This window comes from Protopterus annectens, chromosome 12.part0, assembly GCF_019279795.1.
Source record: "Protopterus annectens isolate FY-2018-M chromosome 12.part0, PAN1.0, whole genome shotgun sequence".
Lineage (NCBI taxonomy): Eukaryota > Metazoa > Chordata > Ceratodontiformes > Protopteridae > Protopterus > Protopterus annectens.
Genome location: NC_056746.1, coordinates 929,003,157 through 929,023,202, shown reverse-complemented (window position 1 = coordinate 929,023,202; position 20,046 = coordinate 929,003,157). Strand labels below are relative to the sequence as shown.

The 20,046-nt window shown below is 36.8% G+C and overlaps 1 protein-coding gene across 1 annotated transcript in view; it reads left to right on the top strand.

Annotated features, from left to right (window-relative positions):
* The first annotated feature begins 934 nt into the window (after nucleotides 1-934).
* Nucleotides 935-20,046, top strand: part of LOC122816883 (SLAM family member 5-like) — a 332,576-nt gene continuing 313,464 nt past the window's right edge. Inside the window, exon 1 of the mRNA XM_044089957.1 lies at nucleotides 935-1,145. Within this exon, the coding sequence (XP_043945892.1) occupies nucleotides 1,058-1,145 (88 nt within the window). The 5' untranslated portion in view covers nucleotides 935-1,057. The remainder of the gene's footprint in view (nucleotides 1,146-20,046) is intronic.

The following is a 20,046-nucleotide window of genomic DNA, read 5'->3' as shown; positions in this document are numbered from 1 at the left end:
GAAAACATAGCAACATTAAAAATACAAAAAAGTTCATAGTTTGCAGTTAATCTGATAAAAACAGCCTCAGAAGCTGATCACTATTCAGCACTCATATCATTACCGTACACCTACAAACATCCTGCAATGACAATGCTCGTTGCAGTATTTGCTTTCTGCCAATGTGAAAGTTTCTTTGTTAGTATGCAGTATCAAAAATCAGGAGTGTTGGCTATACCAATCATATTTTTTCTACTGAAGGAAAGAAAGAAAGAAAGAAAGAAAGAAATAGAAACCTGCTTCGTATGACTTCCAGTGATTTTTCAGTTATGATGCTGTTTCACTAAGTGAACTGTACAAACATATTTCCTGCCTAAATTTCAGAATAAATATGCTTTGTAAAATCAGTGAATGTGCAGGAAAAAGGGAACAATTTGTGTGCTATCAGTAAAATGATAATAATTGTTAGTCTTCTGATCTTTGAATTGTCATAGGCTATTTAGGATTAATGAAGGATGAACGAACCTACACATTTATTTTATGTTCCCTTCTATAATGCTTCTGTTCTGTTCTGAATTACTTTTGTCATTCTGTTTATATGCAGTACAACTTATTTATTTCACAGTAAAAATTCTCTGAAATAACAGACAAAACAAAATGTTCTGTATGCAGATCTATCATAACCAAGAAGAATTGTTACAAGGAGTTTAATTTGGTCCAACGGCTTCAGCTCTTTGAATTAGATCTTGAAATTAATTTACGTAAGATGAAACCAATTACATTGTTCATGAAACTATGGTATAAAACTTTGCTTGCTCTAGGTGAGAAATATGAAATGGATTTGCTTTCTAATCTTCTATCTTCATGCGACAAGACTAATGTAACACTTGGACTCAAAATGGTGTCACTTCCTCCGCTCAGACTGCAACCCACACAGTGCATTTGACTTACCTTCTTAGGGAGTGTCAGTTTGTTAATACTGTCTGTTTTACCACACAGACTGCATAAACCAAAAGAAAGTGACTCCTGGACTAATAAATATAAAAGTAATAGCAAAACTCATGCTGGAGGGAAATAAATGCAGAAACCACTGAGAACTCTTGAAAAAATGAAGTTAGTTGTATTCTACTGTTTCTCTGTGCTGATTTGTGTGGTTTTCCTGAAAGGTAGGATATTTTTCATTTGATTGTCTTTTTTTTTTCAAAATACTGTAACATTTATGCAATTTCTCAGAATCATATGCAGCTGGTACTGATGCTGTTATGTACTTTATAAAAGCAGAGCTTTTCAAATGCAGACAGCTGTTCTCAATGTATATAATCCATTATTTTTTATTTCTCTCTGTCTTCCCAATCTTTTACAGTGTGGTGCTGTTCCAAGAGATTGATTAATTGCTTTGTTATGTTGTTTCTTTCTACTTTTTGCCAGCCATTTGACTGCTCTCCTTCCTAACTCTCCAGTCTTGTGTGTGTGTGTGTGTGTGTGTGTGTGTGTGTGTGTGTGTGTGTGTGTGTGTGTGTGTGTGTGTGTGAGCGCGCGCGTGTGTGTTTCCAGCAAGCAATATCTCATCATTGTACTCTGTCTCTGACCTGACCTGTACGAATCTTTTTGATATGAATTGTGTAACCTCTCTCTAACATCACCTCATTCACCATTTTCACTAACATAGTGAGACGGAAGCCTAGAATGTTCTCATTTATTCCTGTTGCTATCATGTTTCTGAAAATCTGACATTCACTTATTCCATGAAGCAATTTATTGTACTAATATTGCCACATTGATGGAGGTCCCTCAGATTGGGTTAGTTTGTGCAGGTTTTAAAGGTCCTGCCCTTGAGTAGTGAAGCAATGAGTACAAAGTGTAATCCTGAAGTCTAAACCTGGGTAACATTTTGGTGAATGACAATAATCAAAACTTTTTTGCAAACCAGCAAACACACTAATCATAAGACCACTAAATTCTGATCTTTTCATACTATACAAATCTGAGTACCATTTAGCATCCTAAAAAACAAAGAAACATATTTGGGTACCAGAAGTGACTACAGGATCCATCCAGTTCATTCCAAAGTGAGACTATACTGAATGGCCCATAGTATTAAGGTCCTATATGACAAAGGTCCCATGTATTTAATAGTATTTTTGGTGCATTACTGCCATTGTCAGGTCTACTACACAATTGCCTCAGGACTGCTAGTAATCCTCAGGTTTAGGACTGAGTTTTGCTGGCTCAGACCTTTCTCCCATAAATCCACAGATCAGTCCGATTTGCTACTGTATCACCCTCGTGAATACAAAAATAGTCTTAGTTTAAAGAGATATCTCAAAACACACCTCTTTCAGACCTTTTAATTAGTAAGTGTCCGTGAGATTTCTTGAGGTTCAAACTATCATTTTCATATGAGCTGTTGTCGTATTTATCTTTATTAATGCAACGTGTATATTCCTATAGACATGGAAATAAAACTCGCAAAGGTTTACAAGCAGGCTAGATTGTCACATCCCCTTGACACAGAAAGTACTGAACTATGAATATTGAGGCAGAAAGGAATGAAAAGTGTGTATTGGAGATGTGCACAGGGTGTGTGTGTACTAAGTGTATATGGATAGGTCATTATGTAGCACACCTATATCAGAGAGACTTCATTTATTGTTTTATTGTTAACTGGCTGAATGTACTTATTGATTATATGGGTCTATTCTAAACTACAGCCCAGTAAATAATCTGATGTAGTAATTTTACACGTGGAATTAAACATGCTTCATACTACTCAAAATGTTTATATAAGCATCACAAGCATATCCAGGTATATCCAGCATACACCAGGGCACATACTTTTAAAAACGATTTACTTATTTTTGCAATGAGATGTGCTGGAATGTAATATTTTAAAGGCATATTTACCATGATTTATAGCTATATATTTTGAAACACTTGAAAATATTTTGGAAAACAAATTTGTTTTTGCGTAAGCTTGCCATTTCAGAATTTTTTTGGTGGAGGGGGGGTTACACTTTGGAAGCTGGCATACCATTCCAAGAATCCTGGCTATGCACCCTTTTAACAGTGACAGTCTATTAATCTCGCTCATAATGATATTCAGATAAAGGCAGACGGGAGTCATGATAAAGACATTCAGATATTGTAATGGAATCAATAACATTCAGAAGTACATTATAATCAGAAGAATTTGCTTTCAAGGAAGATGGCCCAGTCTGAAAATGGAGTCAGGGCTCTGGGGTGGGGGCATATGCAGAAATATTTCTTCACTGCATTAGTTAGGGTACTTTGAAATGGTTCCACAAAAAAAAAAAAAAAGTTGACAGGTTCAGAAGGTTCAGTAACAATTGAATGTGACAGATATAAAGCTGTCTTGGAAAAGTAAACTCAATACATTTAGAAAAGACTGACAACTTCTTTATGTAGGGAATGGTAAATGCCAGGATTGCTGCTGCAAGCAGTCTCTATCTACGGTCACTTTCTGTGTTAAATTATTCATTCCCTAGAGCCGCAACTGTAGCCAGAACTGAGTACAGCAGGGAATAGTGACTTGTAAGCCACACTATGTATGTGTGTACGTAAATGCCTTTTTTCTATTATGTAGGAGTAACTTAGATATCTCACTAAACACATTGCACAAGAAAAGTTTGTAAATGTCCTTCTATGCACATTTGTACTACAAATGAGCGTTTCTCGACAAAGGCTTGAAAGCTCTTATATGGGTGCATAGTAAAAGTCTGATTAGCACAGGCAAAACAGTAGGAGGTAGAGACTGTCTGACTAACAAGAACCATTAGGAACTTTCTTTTCAAGAGTATATTGATCTCACACAGAGTTTACATGAAATAGTGTATCAGTTTTTCCAATTAGTAATCTGACTCATTTGACTGTTACACTTCCAAAACACAGTCCTATATCTCAAAATAGAAGATCGGTTTACTTAAGAAAAAAGAAGAAATATATGAGGTATTTATGATTCGGAGGTTATGGTGATGTAAGGGAGATAATTAATATTTAACATAATTAACCATACTAGTCACAGGTCTATTGGGACAAGGCCAGAATCTTCTTTGACCTGTGGGATGGGGCACAATCCTTTATTTTCTGTTTCCAACTTTTTGTTTGTCTTTTTGTCTATTTAGTACAATTTGATGTTGCTGTTTTAACATGCTACAAAGAGATGAGAGCAATCATCTAGATGGAAAAACTATCTTACTATACAAGTATAACAGAAATACAATTAACTGAGCAGAAAACTGAAACCAATTCTTTGAAAAAAAATTATTCACTCAAGCAACACAGTCACATTTTTCTGCACCTTCCCTGACTAACACAACCAAGTCATGAGGTTGCCACATTTCATGGAAGAAAACTAATTTCCAGGTTTGCTGTGATCTTACGTGCTGGGCTTGCTGCATATCTCTCTTACTCTTTGGTAATTTACGCATGACAGCCTTTATTTAGCATGATGCCACATTAGAACACAACCCCTGGGGTCTATATCAAATTGCGAATGCTCATAATATCAAATGCACCGGACCTCGAATTTCCTAGTGTGGGGGGCTGTACCCCCCACACCCCCCGCTAAATATATATTCCAACTCCAAGATCGCACTACAGTGAGGAAAGGGCAAATATCCCATTCTTCACTATACCGCAATCTCATAAAAAGCACTACGAGGTCCAGTACATTCGATATTATGAGTGTTCGCTCATATGATATAGACCCCGACCCCTGATTACTGTAAATGCATTAATTACGTGCACTTCATATCACATGCCCTGGTGTTGAGCTGTAATCACCCCAGCATTTGACAAATTTTGCATTTGCTAATATACATATTGCCATACTCTGCATTTACACAATCATGATGAGCAATTTACATTCACATGGCACTTTCATGCAGCTCTAGAACTATACTATGTTACTTCCATCCTTTCCTTAAAGTCATCCAAAAATGTTTTAACAAAGTTAGCATGATCTAATACTTCTGCTAGACATGTGGCTATTGGGATACATAGGTTTAAATCCTACTGGTGCTATTTTTTACCTTGTGTTTCAGAGATATTCGCCTACTTTTCTGTATACTGGTTCACTGCATGTGAAAACTGTCTGTGGATGAAATGCTCTATAGCTGTAGAAATTCAGTATTTCACAAAGTAAATCATTGAACCATACGACATTACAGTATCTATAACCTGGTTTCCTCGGGTATATCAAAGCACGATTTTTATTTTTTAACTTGCTAAATTCCTATTAAGCACAAATGCCTCATTTCATAGGTGCTAGCGCTGTGGTTTGATTAAGTAATGTGCTTATAGTTGTATAATACGCAACTGGAGATTAAAAGACTCAGACTTAAGCTTACTGGAAGAAGCTTTTTAGTAGTTTATATCCTTAATACTCCATGTTGCACTTGCTATCTAGCTTAAAGATTTCGTTCAATGCAAGGCTTTTATTTTTTTACCAGATGAAAAACCTGCTCCTGACACACTATATGATAATCTCAAGGACTGCATAGCAGGTATAGAATTATTCTTCCTCAAAGGGAATAATCAGATATGTTCTTCAATAACACAGCCACAGAATCATAAGCACAGTATTGTTTAATTAACCTCCTATGCTTTTCTTACTTTTCTAGTTTCGCACTCCCTGCAGCTAGAATGTATATATCAATGTGTATATTCATAGATATGCATGCTAAGTGAACAGCTTTAAGCTTCCTCTGTTCCACTGTTACTCCTACCCCTGTCCTTCTAATGGGGTAATTAACCGGGGTCAAGTAACACCCTGAAACTTTGTCACTAATTCCCACAACTACTTGTATACTAAGTGAGTCACCACTCATGTGCCTTGAGGTAGCTCCAAAAGACAGGCATCTGTGTCTAGTGGGTTTAACTTGATTAATAAACAGAAAACAAAATAAAGCTTCTGCCTTGTAAAGGCCATATAAAAATGATAGGTATGCATTTGACTTGCCTCAGTTCCACTACAATCTACCAGTCACCAGTAAGGAATCTAACACAGTGCCCAGGGCCAAGTTATTGGTGTGAGACTGGCAGGAATGGATTAGGCCTGTCATTTATGTAATAAAAAAAACAAAAGAAGTACATTATACCAGGCGGCAGCTAATGTAACCAGGGGTTACATTATAGTAGATAGCATGAAATCTGTGTGGTCCAAATACATTTATTTCCTACATGCAGAGTAAAACCTAGGCAGCATGCATGGGATATCTTTGTTCAGAAGAAGGTCTGGCCTAAATGAATTCTTATGTTTTACTCTTTCATGATGCTTATGTTTTTGTTAGGTCTATCAGGTACAGTTACATTTATTCATGTTAAAGTGGGTAACAAAGTGTAAGGAACAGAGTGAATTTGATTTATAGTTCTGAGTGGCTAAGCTTCAAGTCTGTTTTATAATTACAATTACAAGTGAGCACCATATATTGATGGGCTTCTTATATAGATGCATAAGTAAGCTGAAATATTCTTAATAATATATCAGTGGGGCCTTAAACAATGTTATTCTTCCTACTGTCTCATTTTACTGAAGAAAAAAAGGCTACATACATCTTATTATGGGAACTGTTCTAAAGTTCTTAGATGTACAAAACATCTTAAACTTTTAATGTCCAAATGGTGCAGACAGTATTTTTCTGAGTAGCACTGCACAAGCATTTTCATATGAGAATTTATTAAATGTCTTTCATGTGTAATGCTTCCAGAAACACTTGGTGTCAAATGAAATGAAAGTTTCGTACTTTTAAGTAACTCCTCTTGATCTTGAATAAAAAAAAAATAGTTACATTAATGTATGGCATTATACTCCTATTTCAGGGGAGAACATTTCCTACACATTTGTGTTTTCTTGGTTTGGTTTAATGTAGGGTATCATGCTAAAGATTTACTAAGATAATATGGGGAGTACAGCTATTTCAAAGAACAGTCGGTATAGCTGGATAATTGTGACTGTACACAACGTGTGCGGGAAGATATTAATTTGCCACAATAAACAATGGAAATTAAAACATTGATGCAGTGTGGAATGCATCAGATAATAGCAGCTGCTATGAATGCCATTTTATGAACACGACACTATCAGTTTCCCTTTGAAGCTTTTGGGAGACTGTTAAGTTTAATTAAAGCATCTTTGATGTAAACATTATTGAACTCTAAGCAAAATGAGTAGTCTGTATTTTTTCAACAAAGAATAACTAATAATGTTTTACTCAGCTTATCTTTAACAAAACAACTGATTACAATTAGATATCACATGTGTGTGTTGTTCTCAGTGGCATGACTGTACTAAATATAGATTTAAACCTTCTTCACGCTTTCTTGAAATAATTGCATTTTTCTGAATTTGTAATTAAAATTTTTTAAATCGTGGCCTCCTTAGGTCATGTAATGTTCTTTTCTACTGTCACGTTCCGTGTTGTCAATTTCTGTTTTATTTAACAACATTCCTGTTTCCTACCACAAATAACCATTGCTGATTATTATTTTTAACAGAAAACAATTTGTCTTCCAACTGTATGTCTTCAGAAATAGTCAACTAAATGAACAACAATTTACAGTTTTTCAGAAAATGTGGTTTTGTAAAATGTACAGTGCACATAGATAAATACAACCATAATTCACAGTGTTGAAATTTTATGAAGTGGTATGCATGACAATACAATAATACATCATTTAAGATAAACTTTATAATGCATTAGTTTATGACATAATACATTAATCTAGTTTAATACATAAAACTGTATGCATGATGTTATTATACTGTCGCCACTATAATACATATTAGCTAGATTAATTAAATACAAGTTTCTACATGTTGTGTATTTCCTTTATTTTGCACATACAGTTGAGAACTTTATTATTACCAGACTTTATTACTGTTAACCTTTATACGAGCACAAACATATTCCTGAAGTGGCAGAAATTACCTTGTCTTTTTTCTCAAAACTTTGTATTTTATTTTAAAATAACAAACAAAAAAGATTCAGACATAATACAACATAAACAAGTAACTATTTACAATGTCCATAAAAAGAGATTTATATATATGCCAAACCATTAATACTTTTCTAGTAAATCGCTTAGTTTTTGTCAAGATATAAGTTGATGAGTAACATTTCGAGTTCTCATTTTCAAATGACCTTGTGTTCGTTTTGCAGATATCTCACAAATTACAACAATAAGAGTCTCCCAAATGTGCTGATAAGAATGATCCATCATTGTCTAAGTTGTTTCACCAAGTATTAGCTCCCACTACAATTTAAAACTGACAAAGAGGAATTTTATTGGTAGGGCATTCCATGCTATTTTAGTTTAGCTTTATGATGACGATAAGATAAACATTAAATGACTAAGTTTGCAAACTGCATGGAATAAACTGATGAAGGTACAGTGAAATCTGTAAACAAGTCATGCAACTGTCATAAAACTGTCATAAATTTATGAGACACTGTCAGTTTAGCACGTCAGAAAAGTAAAACTAAAGAACTAAAGAGCCAACTAAAGAATTTCGCTCCCTCCAAGCAACAAGTACAACAAACTTACGGAGCACAGTAGGAATAAAATAGCCCCTCACAGAAGATCATTTGAAAAGGTGATAGCCATTTTGTTCGCATCTAGCGAACATAAGCAAGTCCCCAACTAAAGAATTTCGCTCCCTCCAAGCAACAAGTACAACAAACTTACGGAGCACAGTAGGAATAAAATAGCCCCTCACAGAAGATCATTTGAAAAGGTCTTTAACTTAATTAACAAATACTCCAATAATAATTGTAAACCAGTCTTTAGAACTACTAGTATACTGGGTTCAGAACACGGCAGTATTCATCCACGCTAAACCCCAGGAACAACCCTCATTGTAAATACTACTACTGCTAACATTAGAAAGTCCCTGTAAATTCAAAACCTAAAATTGAAAGAGGCTGGTGTTTAAACCACAAGAAAAATTTGGATAAATTACCATTTTGTCGTTTGACTTGTTACTTGCCACTAAATAGTAGGGAGCTGGATAAACCTCGCTCCGCTCCTAAGCCTCTATCCCTCCCTACCTCTGGCCATGAGGTTACTAAGCTACGCAGGTGTACGCCCATATTTTGAATCACTGCTGTGATCCTGAACCCGGTCGGTAGTTGCACTAGCAGGAATTGTAAGTATTATCCTAGCAATTACATATTTCTGTAAAGATCCTAGCGACTAAATGCATTGGATATTAATATTACCTAAGTATATAGTAAATTAGCTATTCCTGGGAACCCTGGTTAACCTGGTAGCGTGTGTGTATGCACGAGTTACCTTTTATATTTAGTTGACTCAATCTAGCTGGTCTAAGTTTGTGTAATACACTCTAGCTGTGTTTAGAGAATAAGCGACCAGTGCCTTTGCTCATTTGCTGTCTATTTTTACAAACTGAAACATGGTTTATATGCTCGCTGGAGCATTACATTTCAACTGAGGCCATAACAGCGTAGCATTTTACGGCGTCTACACACTGTGATAACTTGTTTGTTTAGATAACATAAGTCTGTACAGTTTTTTGCTAAAGGATTAAGTTAAGAAAATTGTACTAATAGGAGTGCGCTCTATGATTATTTAGCCCGGAATCAAGTTTGTAACTGTCTTGAGTCTCTACTGTAAAGATTTTCAGTTAGAAACGCCAAGTCCTAATGTATGTACATGTCTTGTCTTATTTCCATCCAGGTGATAGCCATTTTGTTAGCATCTAGCGAACATAAGCAAGTCCCCAACTAAAGAATTTCGCTCCCTCCAAGCAACAAGTACAACAAACTTACGGAGCACAGTAGGAATAAAATAGCCCCTCACAGAAGATCATTTGAAAAGGTCTTTAACTTAATTAACAAATACTCCAATAATAATTGTAAACCAGTCTTTAGAACTACTAGTATACTGGGTTCAGAACACGGCAGTATTCATCCACGCTAAACCCCAGGAACAACCCTCATTGTAAATACTACTACTGCTAACATTAGAAAGTCCCTGTAAATTCAAAACCTAAAATTGAAAGAGGCTGGTGTTTAAACCACAAGAAAAATTTGGATAAATTACCATTTTGTCGTTTGACTTGTTACTTGCCACTAAATAGTAGGGAGCTGGATAAACCTCGCTCCGCTCCTAAGCCTCTATCCCTCCCCCTACCTCTGCCCAACATGAGGTTACTAAGCTACCCAGGTGTACCGCCATATTTTGAATCACTGCTGTGATCCTGAACCCGGTCGGTAGTTGCACTAGCAGGAATTGTAAGTATTATCCTAGCAATTACATATTTCTGTAAAGATCCTAGCGACTAAATGCAGTGGATATTAATATTACCTAAGTATATAGTAAATTAGCTATTCCTGGGAACCCTGGTTAACCTGGTAGCGTGTGTGTATGCACGAGTTACCTTTTATATTTAGTTGACTCAATCTAGCTGGTCTAAGTTTGTGTAATACACTCTGGCTGTGTTTGGAGAATAAGCGACCAGTGCCTTTGCTCATTTGCTGTCTATTTTTACAAACTGAAACATGGTTTATATGCTCGCTGGAGCATTACATTTCAACTGAGGCCATAACAGCGTAGCATTTTACGGCGTCTACACACTGTGATACGCAACTTGTTTGTTTAGATAACATAAGTCTGTACAGTTTTTTGCTAAAGGATTAAGTTAAGAAAATTGTACTAATAGGAGTGCGCTCTATGATTATTTAGCCGGAATCAAGTTTGTAACTGTCTTGAGTCTCTACTGTAAAGATTTTCAGTTAGAAACGCCAAGTCCTAATGTATGTACATGTCTTGTCTTATTTCCATCCAGGTGATAGCCATTTTGTTCGCATCTAGCGAACATAAGCAAGTCCCCAACTAAAGAATTTCGCTCCCTCAAGCAACAAGTACAACAAACTTACAGAGCACAGTAGGAATAAAATAGCCCCTCACAGAAGATCATTTGAAAAGGTCTTTAACTTAATTAACAAATACTCCAATAATAATTGTAAACCAGTCTTTAGAACTACTAGTATACTGGGTTCAGAACACGGCAGTATTCATCCACGCTAAACCCCAGGAACAACCCTCATTGTAAATACTACTACTGCTAACATTAGAAAGTCCCTGTAAATTCAAAACCTAAAATTGAAAGAGGCTGGTGTTTAAACCACAAGAAAAATTTGGATAAATTACCATTTTGTCGTTTGACTTGTTACTTGCCACTAAATAGTAGGGAGCTGGATAAACCTCGCTCGCTCCTAAGCCTCTATCCCTCCCCTACCTCTGGCCATGAGGTTACTAAGCTACCCAGGTGTACCGCCATATTTTGAATCACTGCTGTGATCCTGAACCCGTCGGTAGTTGCACTAGCAGGAATTGTAAGTATTATCCTAGCAATTACATATTTCTGTAAAGATCCTAGCGACTAAATGCAGTGGATATTAATATTACCTAAGTATATAGTAAATTAGCTATTCCTGGGAACCCTGGTTAACCTGGTAGCGTGTGTGTATGCACGAGTTACCTTTTATATTTAGTTGACTCAATCTAGCTGGTCTAAGTTTGTGTAATACACTCTAGCTGTGTTTAGAGAATAAGCGACCAGTGCCTTTGCTCATTTGCTGTCTATTTTACAAACTGAAACATGGTTTATATGCTCGCTGGAGCATTACATTTCAACTGAGGCCATAACAGCGTAGCATTTTACGGCGTCTACACACTGTGATACATAACTTGTTTGTTTAGATAACATAAGTCTGTACAGTTTTTGCTAAAGGATTAAGTTAAGAAAATTGTACTAATAGGAGTGCTCTATGATTATTTAGCCGGAATCAAGTTTGTAACTGTCTTGAGTCTCTACTGTAAAGATTTTCAGTTAGAAACGCCAAGTCCTAATGTATGTACATGTCTTGTCTTATTTCCATCCAGGTGATAGCCATTTTGTTAGCATCTAGCGAACATAAGCAAGTCCCCAACTAAAGAATTTCGCTCCCTCCAAGCAACAAGTACAACAAACTTACGGAGCACAGTAGGAATAAAATAGCCCTCACAGAAGATCATTTGAAAAGGTCTTTAACTTAATTAACAAATACTCCAATAATAATTGTAAACCAGTCTTTAGAACTACTAGTATACTGGGTTCAGAACACGGCAGTATTCATCCACGCTAAACCCCAGGAACAACCCTCATTGTAAATACTACTACTGCTAACATTAGAAAGTCCCTGTAAATTCAAAACCTAAAATTGAAAGAGGCTGGTGTTTAAACCACAAGAAAAATTTGGATAAATTACCATTTTGTCGTTTGACTTGTTACTTGCCACTAAATAGTAGGGAGCTGGATAAACCTCGCTCCGCTCCTAAGCCTCTATCCCTCCCCTACCTCTGGCACATGAGGTTACTAAGCTACCCAGGTGTACCGCCATATTTTGAATCACTGCTGTGATCCTGAACCCGGTCGGTAGTTGCACTAGCAGGAATTGTAAGTATTATCCTAGCAATTACATATTTCTGTAAAGATCCTAGCGACTAAATGCAGTGGATATTAATATTACCTAAGTATATAGTAAATTAGCTATTCCTGGGAACCCTGGTTAACCTGGTAGCGTGTGTGTATGCACGAGTTACCTTTTATATTTAGTTGACTCAATCTAGCTGGTCTAAGTTTGTGTAATACACTCTAGCTGTGTTTAGAGAATAAGCGACCAGTGCCTTTGCTCATTTGCTGTCTATTTTACAAACTGAAACATGGTTTATATGCTCGCTGGAGCATTACATTTCAACTGAGGCCATAACAGCATAGCATTTTACGGCGTCTACACACTGTGATACGCAACTTGTTTGTTTAGATAACATAAGTCTGTACAGTTTTTTGCTAAAGGATTAAGTTAAGAAAATTGTACTAATAGGAGTGCGCTCTATGATTATTTAGCCCGGAATCAAGTTTGTAACTGTCTTGAGTCTCTACTGTAAAGATTTTCAGTTAGAAACGCCAAGTCCTAATGTATGTACATGTCTTGTCTTATTTCCATCCAGGTGATAGCCATTTTGTTAGCATCTAGCGAACATAAGCAAGTCCCCAACTAAAGAATTTGCTCCTCCAAGCAACAAGTACAACAAACTTACGGAGCACAGTAGGAATAAAATAGCCCCTCACAGAAGATCATTTGAAAAGGTCTTTAACTTAATTAACAAATACTCCAATAATAATTGTAAACCAGTCTTTAGAACTACTAGTATACTGGGTTCAGAACACGGCAGTATTCATCCACGCTAAACCCCAGGAACAACCCTCATTGTAAATACTACTACTGCTAACATTAGAAAGTCCCTGTAAATTCAAAACCTAAAATTGAAAGAGGCTGGTGTTTAAACCACAAGAAAAATTTGGATAAATTACCATTTTGTCGTTTGACTTGTTACTTGCCACTAAATAGTAGGGAGCTGGATAAACCCCGCTCCCTGCCCCCAAATCCCACCCGCCCCAAGTACAGCTAAATTTATACCTAACAAACCACACCGCCACTTCTCTTCTCTAGCCAATCAACCCGACCTTAAAATCCCCACCCACTTCTCACCCAATTTCCTCTTGCTTACCCTCTTATATCTTAACAATTTATTCAATCAATCCCAAATAGAAAATGAAGGGAACAACAACCATTACAAGTAAGCCAATGCTAATAATTCTATCCTGTACTCTACTACTTATTATTAACTTATATCTAATAACTAGATATGAAGACCAGGGCCTATCAGGTTTTCTACCCCAGAGGCCAAACTAGTACCATCTCATCCCGAAACCAGAATAAACCTAACACCCTCCATCTGCCCAGTAAAATATACCACCCCAATCATCATAACCCCTGCAAATTAAACAAAAGCACCCCAAATACAAACATGAACTCAAACTACTTCTGAAGATTATGAGACTACGAGACTATCTAAAAAAAATACAACCATAGATGGGGATATCCATCCCAACCCAGGCCCCATAGCCACACAAATTGCTAATAGTCTACCAGCTACCCAACCAAACTCTCTTCAAATATACCACTTAAACACAAGAAGTATAAATAATAAGATACATAACTTGCATGCCCTAATAGCAATGTACCACCCAGATATAATGTGTCTAACTGAAACCTGGCTAAAACAAGGGACCAAAGACAACGAGATAATGCCACCAAGCTATAATATATATAGAGCAGATCGTACTACAAAAAGGAGGAGGCATTGCGGTGCTCTATAAGAGCACACTGGATGTCACCATTAACTCTCCTCAACCACCCCAGATCTCGAATGCTGAAATACTTGCACTCAAACTACAAATAAACAAAGACAAAAGTATTAATCTAATTGTGATCTATATTCCGGAATAACTCTGACACCCTTGAACATATCCTCAACTGGCTATCAATTAACTATCTTCAAGAAACCATTATTCTAGGAGATGTCAATATAGACTGGAAGCAATGCTCCTCAGAAATCAACCCTACCCACATCAACTTACAGGGGTTCAGTCAGTTAGTATCTTCCCCCACCAGAGTAGGTAATAATAATCAAAAGAGAGCATCCTAGACTGGATACTCATCAACAGTCATCCCCAAACATATATGGCTGGGACCCTCCCAAAGCGATCTTAGCGACCACCTCATTACCTATATTATGAAAAAGAAGACAATAAACTCCACCCTGCCTATGTATAGGCCAGTCAGAAATAAGAGACACTTTGACCACACTAAATTCCTGTCGGAACTTAAATCCTTTAACTGGGCACCCCTTAAGCATCTCCCCCTAGAGGAGGCTGTCCATCTTTTAATAGGACATTCCTAGCTATACTTGAGGCTCATGCCCCAATAAGATCAATCAGAATAAAAACAAATGTTGCACCCTGGTTAACAAAAAATACTATAGCACTAATAAAAAGTAGAAACAAAACATGGAACACCTGGCGTGCAACAAAATCAACCCCAGACCGCATAAAATTTCAACAACTTAGAAACGAGACCAAAAAAGCAACCCTATCTGATAAAAAAAACTACTATTGCCAACTCCAAAATAAACACCAAAACAACCCTCAAAAATTCTGGACAGGATTAAATAATCTACTCCACCCAGGTAAATCCTCTACCCCTACCCCAAAAACACTAAGTGACAAAACACCTGAAGACGTAGCAAATTCCTTTAACAATTTCTTTACTGATACTATACAATCCTTAGCTAACCAACTACCATCCACCAACTCCAGTAAAGTGGAAAACTTACAAAAGTCACAATCAACCTTCAAATTCCAACCTGTCCCTACTGCAAATATATGTTCCTTACTAAAGAAACTTAAGCCAACTACTCTCTCAGCAGACCTTCTCCCTGCTGAATACTTGCAAATAGCAGCAGATGTCATAGCATATCCTATCTCAATACTAATCAATAGAACCATAGCAGAATCCACTATCCCATCTATATGGAAAGTATCCCATGTCATACCCTCCATAAAGGAGGCCTATCAACTGAACTATCTAATTATAGGCCCATAGCTATACTGTCACCATTGGCCAAAATCATGGAGAAATGTATACACAAACAACTCCTTCACTACCTTACCATGAACAAATTACTAACGGATACACAACACGGTTTTAGACCCCACCATAGTACAACCACTGCACTTCTTTCTTTCACCGATACTATCAATCACTATCGAAATGACAAAAAATATCTTCAGCACTATTTCTTGACCTATAAGGCCTTGATATGGTGAACCACCAGCTACTACATCAAACATTAGAAAATCTCAACCTAGACAAATTAGCTCTAGATTGGTTTCATGGGTATCTCTCTGATAGGAAACAAGCCGTACTTTGGCATTCCAAACTTTCCAACCTCCTACCTAATACCATAGGAGTACCCCAAGGATCCATATTGGGGCCTCTTCTGTTTACCATCTTCATAAATGACCTGTATAAAGCCATCCCTGAAGCATCCTGCATTCAATATGCAGATGACTCGACATTAGTCTGTGCTGATACTAACCCTGACAACCTATTATCCAAAACCCAAGCATGCTTTAGGACAGTAGAAAACTGGCTATTAGGACGTAAACTGATCCTTAATCCAAACAAAACCAAATTACTACTCTTCCAACCCAATCAAAAGTCCACACCTATATCATTTTCTATCCAATCCAAAATGGGACTGTCATCTCTCCAGACTCCTATACAAAACTATTAGGAGTATGCATAGATAACAGACTTAAATTTGATATCCATATTAATCAGACCATCAAAACCGTTAACAAAAAACTTGGGTCTTTATACGGATCAAATCTTTTCTAACTCCAATAGAAAGTAACTATGGCCCGCTCACATCTCCTCTCTTCCCTCCTATATGCCTCCCCTATACTTACTAATCTCAAAAACAGAACTAAACAAACTAACACGCTGCTATAATCAAATTGCCAGATTTGCGGCGGAAATGCCCTATAGAACACACCATTGTGTCAACCTAAGAAAATTAGGCTGGTTAGAATTCACCAACCTCCTACAGCAAACCCAGCTTATGGAAGCATTTAAAATCCTGAACCAACGGACAAAACTCCAGCCCTGAATAACTTAATAAGACCTTATAACAATCTTAGTAGTTCGTTCCTCCAACAAGCTTCTAGTTAAAACAGTCAAAGCAAACAATGTAGGTGGGGATTCACTTTTAGCAATGCTATTGGCAAAATATGGAACTCTCTCCTACTAGCCTTTCTTACACTTCCTCCCTATCTGTTTTCAAAAAAAGATTAAATCAACATCTAAAGTTAAATTGGCTTTGCCAGTGCTCAAGTCCTGACTAATCCTCTCTCATACAAGTATAGAAACTTCCCTAGTTTCAGCCGCTCACAGTTCTTTCTCTCTCCTCTTAACTGAAATGGATAGTTCTGGATGGAGTATCAGTATACCAGAAGCAGTATTAATAGTTATGTATCCTATAGAATGTTTAAGATCAATGTACTTTACTGTACGAAATCTCCTCTATAGCATTATTCTAGTATAGTAAATGAATTTGTTTTGTTTTGTTTTTGTACCATAGTTCTAGGCATTGTCTATTTTTTACCTCGATCTACTATATCTATGCATTATATTATTGTCACTGTGGAGCTTTTCTCCCCGGGCCTCCGCTGAAAATGGACATGTATCCAGTCGGACTTTCCCGGTCAACAAATGTAAAATAAAATAAATAAATAAATAAAAATAAAAGGATCTGTTTTCTGGATAAAGGGCAAAGCATTCATTATTCATCCTAAAAGGTAGTTTTATAATCAATAATAATAATTATAATCTGCAAAATCCATTATCCCTTATTAGGCAAGATATGAAATATCCCTCTACCTTTTTCTGACGATTTGTATTTCTCTACCTTTTGGTTGATCATCTGGTGTGAATAATTACGTTTCGGGGCTCATGGTGGCTTTCAATCACAGCCTTATACCTTTAGTGTCTTTACTTGAAATGCTTGTCATTTTTTTTATTTTTTATTTTTTTTAATATTTTTACTTTGACATCAGTAGTGAAACAAAGAACACCGATATAAATCAACATTTTGTTTTGTCAGTATATGTGTGCATGTTATGTTAGTTTCACCACCTCCTTAACGTGAAAGGTATCGTTCTAAACACTTTCTAACCACATTTTTTAAATGTGAACATTTTGGTTTGCCCATGACTATCGCGGTTATTCATGTGCCTTGACTATTGTGCACTTTTTAAAATCTTTTTATAGATTTTTTTAAATTTAACTCTAAACCCACTACTGCCACTGGCTCATCAAGTAACATACCTGCCTTTGGTACTAAAAGATCTGAAGGTTGGTCTATTCCAACTCCAGGTGATTGGATTAATCTTCAAAATGCTGACACTGCAGTGCAGCATTGGGGGGGTGGTACTGCACTTCTGAGTGTGCTATCCTTTGGATAAGATGTTAAATCAATGTCCCATCTGCTTGTGTTGATGGGATCTCAGGTGGATCACATTGCAGTTATTAAAAGGAATATAGGAAGTTCCCAGTACTCTGGCCAAATATCTCCTACTCAGTATGAATACTACCTTGAGTCGCCAATGAAAATAGATGATTGGCCTGGGGGAGTGCACTCAACAAAGTGTAACTAAAGAATAATAATATTTTGAAGACATGACAATTTGCTACCACATTATCATCTTGGTCAGTAACTAATCAGATTTATTTTAACAGTGACTGGGCAATGTGTTACATTGGCTTGTCATTATATAACTAATTTAGAGAACTTATTTAGTGCTGATAACTTAAAAAGTGATTAATTTTAGTCAGCTTTCTGCACATTCTATCTTGTTGTGTCAAATCTGAAGATAATCAGAACTGTCCAAATAAAAATATCAGTAGAAAATACTGAAAGGTCCCGGACATTTTTATGTCGCATTAGTAGCTTCAGCCCTTTGAAGTGGTATCTGTTATTCATATTAACAGTACTGAACAGTAAAACTGGAGACCTGGTTTGAACCCCATCAGGTGCATCACAAAAGTTTATGATCGGATTTCCAGCTTATTTTGTGTTCAAGACATGGATGCCGAGAAATTAACCTTAGGACTGAATCCTCCATCCAGGCCCACAAATGTGAGACACGATCATAATTCTTTGTAGAATAAGAAGCTTTATCTGATTACTGTACTAGTAGGTCTGATGAAGTCCATTTGTTCTGGCTGGCTGCACTCTTTTACAGTTTCATTGGTTTTTTTGAGTGCTATCCACTATCATTACTAGTAGTTGTAGAAAAAAAACAAAGTATAACAGTGCAAAGTGTTTTACTGACTTTTAAAGATTTTGAAATCCAGAAAAACACTTTAGCACTGTGAAAAAGACAGGATGCTGTTAGATATTTTATTCTACTACACTTTTTGTTTGTAAGTGTAGCAGAGCAACATATTTAACAGTTTTCAAAGCAGTTTTACCTTCTGCCAATGCCTGCTGTCAATCTCCTGAGGAAGACCCAATATTTACAGCAATTATGAGCTTGTTATGCACCTTTCTGATGTCATTTAATTGCTCAGCTATGCTAGCTGGCTGCTGACTTACTAGGTTCTTGCATACATGTGTATGCTTGCACGAGCGCGCACGTGTGTGTGTGTGTGTGTGTGTGTGTGTGTGTGTGTGTGTGTGTGTGTGTGTGTGTGTGTGTGTGTGTGTGTGTGTGTGTGTGTGTGTGTGTGTGTGTGTGTGTGTGTGTGTGTGTGTGTGTGTGTGTGTGTATACATTAGGCATAGCTCTCATCCAATCAGGGACAAATCTAAATAGAATTAGGGAAAAATCCAGAAATAATCAGGGACACTTTTATAATATTAGTACCAGTATCTAGTGACATTGACAGCATAAGAGAATGTGAATTATTTTCTAAAGTAAAATAAGTCTATAATTCTAATTATTACCATTATTTATTAAGTATAATTCACCACCTTTTCTCCAAACGTCACCAGTTTTAGGAGTGATGAAGAAGGACAGAGCTAAAATTTGAGTTGAAATCAGTGACTTCCCTGAAAATCAATGACATTTGAGAGGTATGACATTAGCAACCACTGGAGATTATGTGGTTTCGGTACAACTTATTCACACTAGGGATACTATACCAAGTGGCCTCCCCTCAGTGCCATCATACTAACATACTATTTCAGTTACATTATGCATGGTACACAACATTCAGTCCAAGAAAATGACTAAAATTCAGTTCAGATAAATAACTGATAGTTCAATTCCTCTCCTGCTTGGCAAGTGAATATCTCTGGTACTCAGTCTCTCATGCTTTAGAGGACCCTATCTGTATATCTCTTCATAGTAATTTCTCTCTTTGCCAGACAGGTCTATGTCTCTCTCACTCTGTGATCCTCCCTTTAATAAGGAGGGTGTGGTATCCACCATTCAGGTCATGCATGGATCTTTCTCCTTTACTGTCACAAACTGCAGCTTTGCACTCATGTGCCCGCCCATCAGAACAGACTGGAGGGGATGAGAACAGGCTGGGCTACAAATTTTTGGCTCACTGTTTGTAGCACTCTTGAC